Source organism: Panthera leo, chromosome E3 (assembly GCF_018350215.1).
Source record: "Panthera leo isolate Ple1 chromosome E3, P.leo_Ple1_pat1.1, whole genome shotgun sequence".
Lineage (NCBI taxonomy): Eukaryota > Metazoa > Chordata > Mammalia > Carnivora > Felidae > Panthera > Panthera leo.
The window spans coordinates 39,950,212-39,962,018 of record NC_056694.1 but is presented as its reverse complement, the minus strand read 5'-3'; the positions used below and the strand labels follow the sequence as shown (position 1 = coordinate 39,962,018).

At 58.7% G+C, this 11,807-nt stretch overlaps 1 protein-coding gene across 1 annotated transcript; it reads right to left on the bottom strand.

Moving 5' to 3' along the window:
• Positions 1-3,460: 3,460 nt before the first annotated feature.
• On the bottom strand, positions 3,461-7,989 carry PTX4 (pentraxin 4). Its single transcript, XM_042922057.1, has 3 exons — positions 6,416-7,989; positions 5,183-5,852; positions 3,461-4,149 (listed from the first exon to the last, which is right to left on the bottom strand). The coding sequence occupies exons 1-3, from the start codon at positions 6,665-6,667 to the stop codon at positions 3,509-3,511; spliced, it is 1,563 nt and encodes a 520-aa protein (XP_042777991.1). The 5' UTR covers positions 6,668-7,989; the 3' UTR covers positions 3,461-3,508.
• Positions 7,990-11,807: the final 3,818 nt, after the last annotated feature.

Below are 11,807 nucleotides of genomic sequence, written 5' to 3'. Positions count from 1 at the left end.
GCTCGGAGCCTGGAGCCTGCTTAGGATTCTGGGTCTCCCTCTCTCTCTGCCCCTTCCCTGCTCGCGCACTCTCTCTCAAAAATAAATACACATTAAAAAAACAAACAAACAACTTTAAAAAGTGTGTTAGAGGCTCTGAGGCTGAGAAGGTAACAGAGCCCCTCCCCTGAATAACTCAAAATCAAAACTAAAACCAAACTAACAGGAAAGAAATCCCCAACAGGGTTTTAAATTTTCCCCACAGTTACTGTGCAATGCTCTTCTGGAAATTCTAAGAATAACGTTCTTTCGAAAGAGGTGTTTTGTCATTAGTGTCTTAGGGCTTTGCCCTTTCTGGTGGTGGACAAGAGCGGCATGGTGGCCTCCAGTTTGTGGCCCAGCGCACGGAGGCTGGCACACACCGGCCCAGGGGAGCAGGCAGGGTTGGGCTGGGTGCATTTGACCGAGTGGAGTGGATGATGGGGTCCAGGCCAGCAGAAGTGCTGAGCTGAGTGATAGGGAGGTGAGAACCGATGGGGGATGAAGGGATCCTGCTGGAGGTGGGGGGCATCCCTGTCGCCAAGCAGGGCCAGGCTGGTCCTAAAGGCCAACACTGTCAGACGAAGGGCCTGGACTTGTGCTTCTGCGGGACCAGTGGCCCTTGTAGAGGATAGATGGCCAGGTGGGGAAGAGAGAAACCAGCCCCAGCTTCCTATCAGGCCCCGGCCCCCGCAACATAAGGAGGACACCTGGGTCGTCTTGTCCTCTTTACCCAGAAACACGGCAGACTCAGGTCATAGCTGGGATTTGACAGATCATGCTTCAAAATGCACAGGGGACTTTGTCACTGGCCCCATGGGGATGGCCCCATTCAGACTGCCTTGCTCCAAACCCTGGATGGCTTCCCTTGTCTCAAATTCTCACTTACCAGAACCCCCCCCCCCTCCCGCCGCTGAGTCAGCCCTGACTGCAAGCCCTTCCCCAGGTCGCTGCGCCCTCTTGGGATCCCCTCTCCCACGAACTTTCCTGAATGTGGATGTGAGAGCCCACAGCGATGTTGTCTTTGCCAAATCCCTGTGGTCAGGGTTTATGGACTCGTAGGGGTGCTGCTGTGAGCTACCTGGGCCCCTGGGTGTTATAAGCACCCAAAGTGGGGGGGACACTCAGAAGTAACACCCTGAGTGGTCTTTTTATGCAGGGGGCCCAGCTGTCTCTGAAGAAGTACTGCTCAGATTACCAGTCTTCCCTAAAGAAAGATGTTCTCTCTCCTTCCTTGACAGCACAGTGGGACTAAGCGAGAGCTCCAGAAAGAGCCCGAGGCGCCTGGGAAGGAAGAGGAGAAGGCGCAGCTCTCCCTGAAGGTGTCGTGCCCTGGGGAAATTCCAGAGGAAGCAGAGCCCAGTGATTCAGGGGGCATTCACGTGGCCACCCGGTGGGGGGGGGGGGTTCAGTTCCAGAACCCCTCCTCAGACCTTGACTCATGGACAGGTGGTGTAGGGGGAGGTGCCTGGCTGAGTCTGAGCGGAAGGCCCCAGATTGCTGGGGCCACAGCTCTGCAGAGAGCGAGGGAGTCACCTGTCCCACGGGGCAGCTGCAGGGCTGAAACCAGGGTCCCTTGAGGCTGGGCTGGTGCGGGCTTGGGGGCCTCTCCAGTTCGCTTTCTCATTTTTATTTAAATTTCGTTAATGTTTATTCATTTTTGAGAAAGAGAGACAGAGACAGAGTGAGAGTGGGGGAGGGGCAGAGAGAGAGAGGGAGACACAATCCGAAGCAGGCTCCAGGCTCTGAGCGGTCAGCACAGAGCCCGATGCCGGGCTCGAACTCACGAACGGATCACAACCTGAGCCGAAGCTGGATGCTTAACCGCTGAGCCACCAGGAGCCCCTTCTCACTTTTAAAGTGGGGCAGTTCTCAGGATGCCTGGGTGGCTCAGTCGGTAGAGTGTGCAGCTCTTGACCTCAGGGTTGTGAGTTTGAGCCCCATGTTGGGTGTGGACATTACTTAAAAATAAAATCTTTAGGGGCGCCTGGGTGGCTCAGTCAGTTGAGCGTCCGACTTCGGTTCAGGTTATGATGTCACGCTCCATGAGTTCGAGCCCCATGTCGGGCTCTGTGCTGACAGCTCAGAGCCTGGAGCTGCTTCGGATTCTGTGTCTCCCTCTCTCTCTGCACCCCCCCCACTCACGCTCTGTCTCTCACTAATAAATAAATGTAAAAGAAAAAATTTTAAAAATAAAATCTTTAAAAAATAAATAAAACTCAATAGGGGGAGTGCTGAGAACCCAGCCCGTTTCCAAACTCCGTGATTCCACACCTCTCCCACGTGGGGCAGGGCGGGGGGGGGGGGGGGGCGGCGACTGCCCTGTTCTGTCTACACTGAATCCTTCCTGATTCTGTGAGCCTGGGTTTGGCTCCTCCTCGGTTTGGGCATCTCCACTCCCGGACAGGTTAATGTCCATCACCCTACAATGTCAACACAGTAAACCCCGCCCCACCATGTGGCCCCAAAAACCTCCTCCCGGGTGCCCACTCGAGGGAACGGGAGCGCGTGTCTGCACAGGGACTCACGTGACAATGCCCGGAGCAGCTTTATTCGCTGAAGCCGAAGCCTGGACACAACCCCAGTGCCCATCAGCTGGTGGGGGCGGGCACAGCAGAGGACGGGTGCCTGACGTGCTGCCTCGTGGGCGAGGCCGGGGGGCTCAGCGGCAGAGGCAGACACGGAGTGGGATTCCATCACGAGAGATGTCCGACGTCCAGGCAGGTCGGCCGAGACGGGGAGCCGCTCCGTGGTCGCGGCGGCTGGGGCGGCAGGAGCGACCACGTACAGGCATGGCTTGCGCGTGAGGGGCCGTGGAAACCCCCTCAAAGTGGAACGCAGTGACGGTTGCCCAGCTCGGTAAACTCGCTGATCATCTTTGAACTGCGCCCGTGACATGGGTGAACTTGGTGACACGCGCTCCGGTGAGGGTCCGGCGAGGCTGCCGTTCGTTCCTGAATAGCCTGCTCCCTTTGTGGGTCCCCTGTCCCGACGGCTCTGGCAGCCTCACCAGCCACCACAGCACCTTAAGGGAACCCCCAGGGTACCCGGCATAGGGCAGTGGAGCCCTGGGGCAGGAAATGGATCCCTGGTCCTCTCCACGAGGGACACGGGAGCAAGGACAGCCCAGAAGGACTCTTTCATAAGCCGCCTTAGAGAGGCCCACGGTAGTTCAAATGCACCCACACTGTTTCCAGGAAAACGGGGTTCTCCACCGGCAGCCCCCGCCCAGAGAGTCTCCGCTGGGGTCCTGCGCTCCCTGCTGGCAGGTGGGGCCCGGCTGGCATGGTGTCACAGCCCATTCTGTCCCTGCCTGCCATCCTCCCAGAGCCCCGCTCTGCCCGGTGGTCCGCCCCCCCCTCCCTCCACGCTGCCCTGTCCCCTCCCCAGTCCGGGAGGGGGCCCTCTACGGGGGGGGGAGGGTGCTGGGGCCGGGGGACAGGTGGCTGGTGCTGCTCAGGCTGTCCCCGTCCAGCCCGAGAACAAAGCCTCAGGGACAGAGCGCCAGGCAGCTGCAGTTCACCCTCTGCACGAATCCGCCCACCCGGTGGGCGTCGTCCAGCGTGAGGATAGCGCCCGGAGGGAGCCCCCGCCCCGAGGCGAGGCTTGCCACCTCCCCGGGGACCAGCGCCCGGTCCCATATGGCCAGGCCCGCCACGCTCCCCACGAAGGCCTCGGAGCTGTCGAACCCACCCCCCACGCTGTCTTGCTCCTGGCCCAGCACAAGGGACCCCCCTGGAGGGATCTCGTAGCCCTCCCTGAAGCGGGAGCCGGTGGCCACTAGCCTGCGGTCTACGTGGAGCCGGTACCTGCCCAGCGTGGACGTCCAGATGACACACACGTGGTGCCACCGGCCGTCCAGCAGTGGCTGCAGGGGCAGCTCCCTGAAGGCCGGGTCTCCGATCACGAAGTGGACAGAGCCAGGGACCAGGGAGTCCCTGCCGTGCAGCACGAGCTTGTTGTCATTCTCCTCGGTGGCGTAGGAGAGCAGGGTGCCCAGGTGGCCCGAGGCCACGCGGACCCAGCTGCAGACAGACAGGGCCCGCAGGCCTGCGGGGAAGCCGGGGCTCAGGAAGGCGACGTTCTGGGTGGAGGCGTTGGGGAAGACGAGCACGGGGCCCACGTTGCAGGCTGGGGACAGAGGGGAGAGTCAGCCCGGGCACCAGGGGGCCGCAGAAGCGCCCACGACCGCGGGCACTGCCCTTGCTGTGGGGCACAGGCCACAGACCCCGTGGCCGACCTGCCTCAAGCAGTAACCGCGAGGGTGGCTGTGCACGGCCCTGTTGGTCCTTGCGGCCGAACCACCAGCCCGTCTCACAGCCGGGGACACCGGGAGCTGGGGCAGTCACACCACTGGGCAGAACTGAGCCCCCCGGGGCTGCTGTAAGGGAGCCCCACAACTTAGAGGCTCAAAACCACACAAATTCAGTGTCTTCCGGGTCTGCGGGTTGGAGGTCAAAAGCCAGACACGGGTCTCACCCCCGGACTCAACTCACGGCGTGGGCAGCCGTGGTTCCTTTGCTGCCCTTCCAGTCTAGCGATGCCCCCACTCCGTGGCTCACGGCCCCTCCTGTACATCCGTCTAAACTTTGCCCCTGGGGTCACGCCTCCTTCTCCGATCCTGACCTTCCTGCCTCCCCTAGAAGGGACAATCCCGGATCCCCTCCCATCTCAGGATGCGTCATTGCAGACGGAAGTTCCCCTTGCTGTGTGAGGTGACGCATCCACAGGGCCCGGGGATCAGGACTTGAACATCTTCGGGGTCATTGCCCTTCAGGTCTGCCTGACCAAGGGTCCATGGGTGGGGGGGCAGGCCCACCATGGGTGGGGGGGCAGGGGTGGGCCTGGGGCAGCTGTACCTGCTCCGAGGTCCCGATTGGCAGGCTGCGGACCTACATCTCTAACTCGCTGGCCCACTGGACTCAAGGACGAAGGGGCGTTTACCCCGGGCAGCACCCCAGTCCTGTGTGCCCATCTGTCCCTAATGCCCAGGCTGCGGGGGATCCGCAGACAGACCATCCCCTGCGCGGCCCCCTCCTTCTCGCCAGCAGGTGCCACTGTGAGGCCAGTGTCCTCCCCTCACAGCTCTGGGGAGAAGGCTGTTCAGAGGGGACCGGAGGCCCAAGGAGGCACCAGCGGGGGAAGGGCGGGCCATGGTACTTACTCTCTCCTGGTCTCTCGGGCGGCCGTGTCCGCTGGCTGCCTGGGCCTTGTGGCTCCCGCGTCCCCTGGAGACCGCTGGCGAAGTCCTGAGGTGGGTCCCCGGGCTCAGGCGGAGCTCTGAGCGCCTGCCCGCCCCTCTGCAGCTTCGGAGAGCCTGGGCTTGGCAGCCCCAGCTGGGGCAGGGGCAGGGGCGGGGGCAGGGGCGGGGGCAGGGCCGGAGTCGGCCCCGGGGCCACGGCGCCAGGACCGGCCACCTGCAGCCGTCCCTCGAGAGCAGCCAGCCTGGCGCCCTGGCTCTGCACCAGGTGCGTGAGGCCAGCCACCGTGTCCTGTAGGGCCCGCAGGGCCAGGCCAAGGCTGGCGAGGCCATCCCCCTGTGCCTCCCGCTCCTTCCCCGCCTGGGCCAGCTGTCTGTCCCTGTCACTCAGGACGGAGTCCAAGGCCAGCAGCCTGGAGTCTAGCTTCCGGCTCCTGCGCTGTGACTTCTGCATCCAGGTCTTGAGGCGGCTCAGGTCGCCCTGCACGGCGGCCTGTGACCGGTTCACGGCCAGGGCCACGGCCTGGGTCTCCAGGGCCAGGCTCTGGAACCGAGTGTCAATGTCGTAGGACAGGTTGTAGTTGCTGGCAAGGCCCCGCAGGTGTGTGAGGGTCACCTCTTGGAGCCTCCGAAACTAGAGAGAGGACACACAGCCATCACAAGGGCCGAGGGCCGGGGAGGACGCGGCACATGACTTCCCGCTCACGCGTCTGGGCGCCTACCAAGCCCTGGCCGTGCTCCACACTGATGTGATCCCCAGGCCGCTGCTGAGGGGTGGGCCGATTACCGCGGCCCCGGGGCGGCCGAGCTCAGAGACGTGGGTGACCAACCCGAGGGCCCCGGGCTGCACTAGGTGGGGCGAGGGCTTCGGGCTCCCATGCCCCCTCCGCCCCACATCCCCCGGCCCTGTGAACCTCAGGGTCCTGCCCTCCCGTGACCCTGCGCCCCTCCAGCTGCACTCCCCAGGGCTCCCCGTGCCCCCTCCCAGCCCGACGCCCACCCAGTCCCGTGGTCACTTGGCTTATCTTCATAACAGAGCCTAAGAAACCTTCTGTGCTGCTTTCCAACCACAGGTGACAATAGCATCGGCTGAAGGGAAGAACCAAGGACTCCACGTTTGGGTCCCCAGAGCGCCGACAACTTCCCACTCTGTTTCTGGGACACCATCAACTGCCCCGCGTAACTGGGCACCCTTACCTGCTCTTCTAGTCTGCGGAGCCTCTCGAAAAATGGTTTTCTTTGCGCTGCAGGGCCGGCTTCCCGCGACAGAACCCCATGCAGATACACAGGCACAAAAATAAGGAAGACAGACAGGGTCGTCCGCGGGCCACCCATCCCGAGGACGCGCACAGGGCGAGGCCGTCTGCTGTGTGCTCCTTCGCCACCCACAGCCCTGCTCGAGTGCCAGGGGAGCGAGCTTCCTCCCTTCACCACCTTCGTGCAAAGCATCTGTCCGCCAGCCGGCGAGCTCTGGGGACATGGTCACGTGTCCCAAGGACACGAGCTTAAAAACAGAGGCAAACAGTTTCTCCGGAAAGTAATTCTTCTGGGTGAGAGCCCTGGCCTGGCTGGCTCAGAGGCAGACGGAAGTGATGGCTTTAGCAGGGACGCACGGACTCGTGTTCCCACCAAAGAGAAGTGGAAACAGGACAGGGTCCAGCCAGGGCCAGGGAGCCCCCGGGGCCAGGTCTGCGGTGGGGCCCAGCGTGCTAGTCCCATGAGGCCCATCTCTCTCCTCTGGATAAGGCAGAGGACGGGGTTGGGAGACGTCTTAACTTATTGTGGGGTGTAGGTTGTGTGGTGGGCTGCATGGTGGTGCCCGAAATGGTAGGTCTGAGTCCTAACTCTGTGAATTGCCTTGTGCCTGTGAATGGGAGTCTGTATGGAAAAAAGACCCTTGCGGGTGTCATTAAGGATCTGGCGATGGGCCCGTGCTGAATTAGGGTGTCCTTAGAAGAGACAGAAGAGGGGAATACACGGGGGGGGGGGAGGCCATGGGAAGACGGAGGCAGAGACTGGGGTGACGTGGCCACCAGGAGAGCCAGGGGCCGGATGAGGCAGGAAGGGTCCTCCCCCTGGAGCCTTGGGGACCTTGACCTTGGACCTCCATTGGTTACTGGCCACAGGCTGCTGCCCAGGACGCTGCCGCACTTCTGGCCCTCTGGGGCTCCCCCTTCTCCACCCTCCACCTATCACTCTCCCAGGCCACGTTGGATCCTTGCTCCTGCTGCTGTCTCTGTCCCTTGTGTTCTCCTGGCCCTGGGCTCCTTCACCTTTGTCATTTTGCTGCCATCGAAGGGGCACCTGGGGGGCAGAGGACCCATGCATGTCTGTGCACAGCCGCGTGTTGAACTGACCATGCTTTTATCCTGCTTCCTCCCTGCATCTCGGTCCCTACAGCTGGCCCTGGGGTGAGGTCCCCACCTGCCCCATTTACTTAGGCCGATGGCTGTGCTAGTGTAACCAGTGACCGCCACAAGGGAGCTTAAAACAACAGAAGTTTATTCTCTTGTAGTTCTAGAGACCAGCGTCCCAGGGCCCTTCTCCTTCCTCCCCAAGGCTTCAGGGAAGGACCCTCCTGCCTGGTCCAGCCCCTGGCTCTCCTAGTGGCCACGTCACCCCACTCTCTTCCTCTGCCTTCCCACGGCCTTCTCCCCTGTGTCTCTGTCCTTCTGTCTCTTGTAAGTTACACTGCTCCCTGGATTCGGGCCCACTTGCATAATCCATTACGATCTTGAGGTCTGTAACTTGATTATATCCACCAAGACTCTTTCTCTGAATAAGCTTGCATTCATGAACTTGGATCTACTTTTTGGGAACCACCATGCAGCTTGTGACAGGGAGGTTTGAGAGGCTAGGGGTGTCCAGGGATGGTGGGGAGGCTGGGACACGGCACAGCCTTCAGTGAAGAGACTCGCGTGAATCTGGACATAGAGCTGCCGGGTCCCCAGTGCCTGCTCGACCTCCTGTAGCTGGCGACTCCTCTGCACGTCAGCTCTGCCGCGGGATGTGGTCAGGTGGCTCTCTGGAGCCTAGCCGTCTGACCCCGGAGCAACCCTCCCCCCTTTCCTGCCATGTGACTGGTCGGAATTGCACTGCACCACGGGTGTAATGAAACCCACACTGGATTACAGGACTTCATACGAAAAAAGAATGTGAAAGATCTCACTAAGCATCGTACGTTACATGTGACATTGAAGTGGTAATATTCTGGATCGACTGGGTTAAACAAAATATGTTCTTGGGGCACTTGGCTGGCTCAGTCAGTAGAACACGCGACTCTTGATCTCAGGGTGATGAGTTCAAGCCCCGTGTTGAGTGTGAAGCCCACTTTAAGACGTATGTATATATATATTCGTATTGTGTATGCAACACGTATGTTAAAACTAAAATGATCTTCACCTGACCTTTTTACCGTTTTAGTACAGCTAACAGAAAACTTACCGTTACATATGGGGCTCACAACCTATTGTGATGGGACAGCATTGCCCGGGGAAAGACTGGATATGCAGCTGTGTGCAGGCATGTAAGCACGTGTAGGTGTGCAAGTCTGCAGTGTGCAAGCGTGTGCGGGCGTGCAAGTGCGTGCAGGTGACTTTCAATCTCCTTCATCATCAGTTAAAAAAAAAACAATCGGCTCAGGTCACGATCTCGCGGTCCGTGAGTTCGAGCCCCGCGTCGGGCTCTGTGCTGACAGCTCAGAGCCTGGAGCCTGTTTCAGATTCTGTGTCTCCCTCTCTCTGACCCTCCCCTGTTCATGCTCTGTCTCTCCCTGTCTCAAAAATAAATAAAACGTTAAAAAAAATTAAAAAAAATAATTTTAATGGAAATTATACACAAAATTCACTTATTTTAAGGCTAATGCTGAAAGCGAGTAATTGAAATAAATGTCTACATATTGGCTTGTGGGACTCTGAGGTTCCGCTAGCTTCCAGAAAGCAGCAACCAAAGCCAGGCACCTGCCCCCAGGTAGGTAGCGGGAGGGTGGGAGCTATTTAAAAAAAATTCTCTTAGATTTTTTTTAAGTTTTTATTTCACTCTAGTTAATCAACACACAGGGCAATATTGGTCTCAGGAGTAGAATATAGTGACTCAAGGGCGGGAGTTTCTCGGGCCTGGGGGAACCTGCATTTACCAACAAAAAGCACCTCCCTTCCCCCGTCTATCAAAACAAATTCCCCTCGTCCACACACAGAGCTTCCCGCCCTTCACTGTCTCATGTTTCATGTGACGGCTCAGCTAAGGGTCACTGGACACGGAGCTGCTGACAGGAATCTGCCCGGGCGGAACAATGCCAAGAGCCAAGGAGAAGCTCAAAAACATCTTAATCACTATCGCCGGAGAGGGAAGAAAAGCTTCGTGTCTGCAAGGCCAAAAAAAAAAAAAAAAAAAAAATGGATCTTATGAGAAAAGGAATAATCAAGAGGAAGAAGTTGCTCTTGGAAATGAAAACTAGGATTTTCCAAGTAAGTAAGTAAATCCGCAAAGCTGAAAGACAAGGGTTGAGTGATTGCCCAGAAAGTAGGGCAAAAAGATGAAGAGATGGGGAAGAAAAGGGAAAAAAAACAGCCTTTGAGGTCAACCCGAAAAAACACGAGTGTAGAGAGTGGGACTCGAGGAAGCGGGGGAGATAATCCAGGAAGGTGTCACAGCCAAAAGCATCCACCATCCCCAAGGCCACACGCCAGAGGGGGCCAGGTCTCTCCTCCAGGGTCAGGACCCCACGGAGGATGCAGAAGACGCTGAAAGTGTCCGCAGAGGAAACACCTGGTCACGTGGGAAAGACTGAGCCCTTCCTCCGAGAACTGAATGCTGGCTGGCAAAGGTACACGAGCACACCTTAGCATTTCTGAGTAAAAGTTATTTTCAGTGTTTATTTATTTTTGAGAGAAAGTCTGAGTGGGGAAGGGGCAGAGAGAGAGGGAGACCGAGGGTCTCAAGCACTGACAGCAGAGAGCCCCGTGTCACCAAGCATGAGATCATGATCTGAGCCGAGGTCGGACGCTTCACCCATGGAGCCACCCAGGCGCCCCCAAATTAGTTTCATTTAAAATTGTTCATCTCGGGGCGCCTGGGTGGCGCAGTCGGTTAAGCGTCCGACTTCAGCCAGGTCACGATCTCGCGGTCTGTGAGTTCGAGCCCCGCATCAGGCTCTGGGCTGATGGCTCAGAGCCTGGAGCCTGATTCCGATTCTGTGTCTCCCTCTCTCTCTGCCCCTCCCCCGTTCATGCTCTGTCTCTCTCTGTCCCAAAAAATAAATAAAAAACGTTGAAAAAAAAAAAATTTAAAATTGTTCATCTCGCTCATGGGGCGCCTGGGTGGCTGCGTCGGCGAAGCGTCTGACTTCTGCTCAGGTCATGATCTGGTGGTTTGTGGCTTAGAGCCCCGCATCTGGCTCTGTGCTGACGGCTCGGAGGCTGCAGCCTGCTTCGGATTCTGCGTCTCCCTCTCTCTCTGCCCTTCCCCCACTCGCTCTTTTTCTCTCTCTCTCTCTCAAAAATAAATGTTAAAAAATTAAAAAAAAAATTCATCTCGCTCAAATGTGAACTGGCCCAAAGGCATTTTTCAAATACACATAGGCTTAAGTTTATCTTCTGCGCACCTATGGGCCGCATAGGCTTGGGGAAAACACGGGGATGGAAGTTGAATGAAGTTGCTGTAGGAACCCGAGAGTGAGGCTCTAATCCAGAAGCGGACTGGGAGGAATTCCCCGCGTCCCAGGAAGACCTCGTCCTGGACTCCTCGCACCTGTCACAGCCCACACCCACTCCATCGGCTCCGCTCCTGCGGAAGCATCCCAGGCCAGCCGTCCTCACCGCCAGGCCCATACCTGCGCAGCACGAGCCTCGCACCTGCGACCCTGCGACCACCGCTGCCCCCTACCGGCCGTTCTCCTGCTTGCACCCAGGGCGAACCTTCCAAAAGGAGACTCCTTCTCAGCCTGCTTAAACTTTCTCATCTCTGTTTGCCGACGGACATTATCGTTCCTGTATCTCACTGGGCTCCCGATTTGTTTTTAACTTAAAAAAAAAAGTTTATTTATTTTTGAGGGAGAGAGAGAGAGAGAGCGCGCTCAGGGTGGGGGCAGAGAGAGGAGGACAGAGGATCCAAAAGCGGGCTTTGCATTGACAGGCTGACAGCAGCAAGCCGGACGCGGGGCTCGAACTCACGGACCGGGAGATCATGCCCTGAGCCCAAGTCGACGCTCAACCGACGGAGCCACCCAGGCGCCCCAGCTTGTGCCCCTGATTTGTGAGCGGGCACTTTATTTTCTTCATTCTCTGTCCTGGAAGAGTGCTTGCTGTACGCAGTAGGCATTTAATTTGTGCATGCTGAATGAATACATCCTTCCCGGGCTCCCTCGCAAGGGCAGTCGAGGCTGAAGCGGCGCCTCCCCTGTGAGGTCTTTCCAGATCGCCCAGGGCACTGCCCACCGCCCGTTCGTCAGGACGGAGAGCCGCCCTTGGAGCGTGACCACCGAGGAAGTGGCTTTCGGCCAATTTACAGGGCCACCTGCGGCTGGCGGCCCCCGCGCGGAACCGTGCGGCGCCCACCCCTGTTGGGCCGCCCATCGGGACCCGAAACCACT

Excerpts from the sequence above, each read along its gene's own strand:
- PTX4 (XM_042922057.1), bottom strand. The coding sequence starts at position 6,667 with ATGCTTTGCACGAAGGTGGTGAAGGGAGGAAGCTCGCTCCCCTGGCAC. Across the intron at positions 5,853-6,415 it reads TCCGCAGACTAGAAGAGCAG|TTTCGGAGGCTCCAAGAGGT; the intron begins GTAAGGGTGCCC and ends TCCTCTCTCTAG. Across the intron at positions 4,150-5,182 it reads GCCCGAGAGACCAGGAGAGA|CCTGCAACGTGGGCCCCGTG; the intron begins GTAAGTACCATG and ends CTCTGTCCCCAG.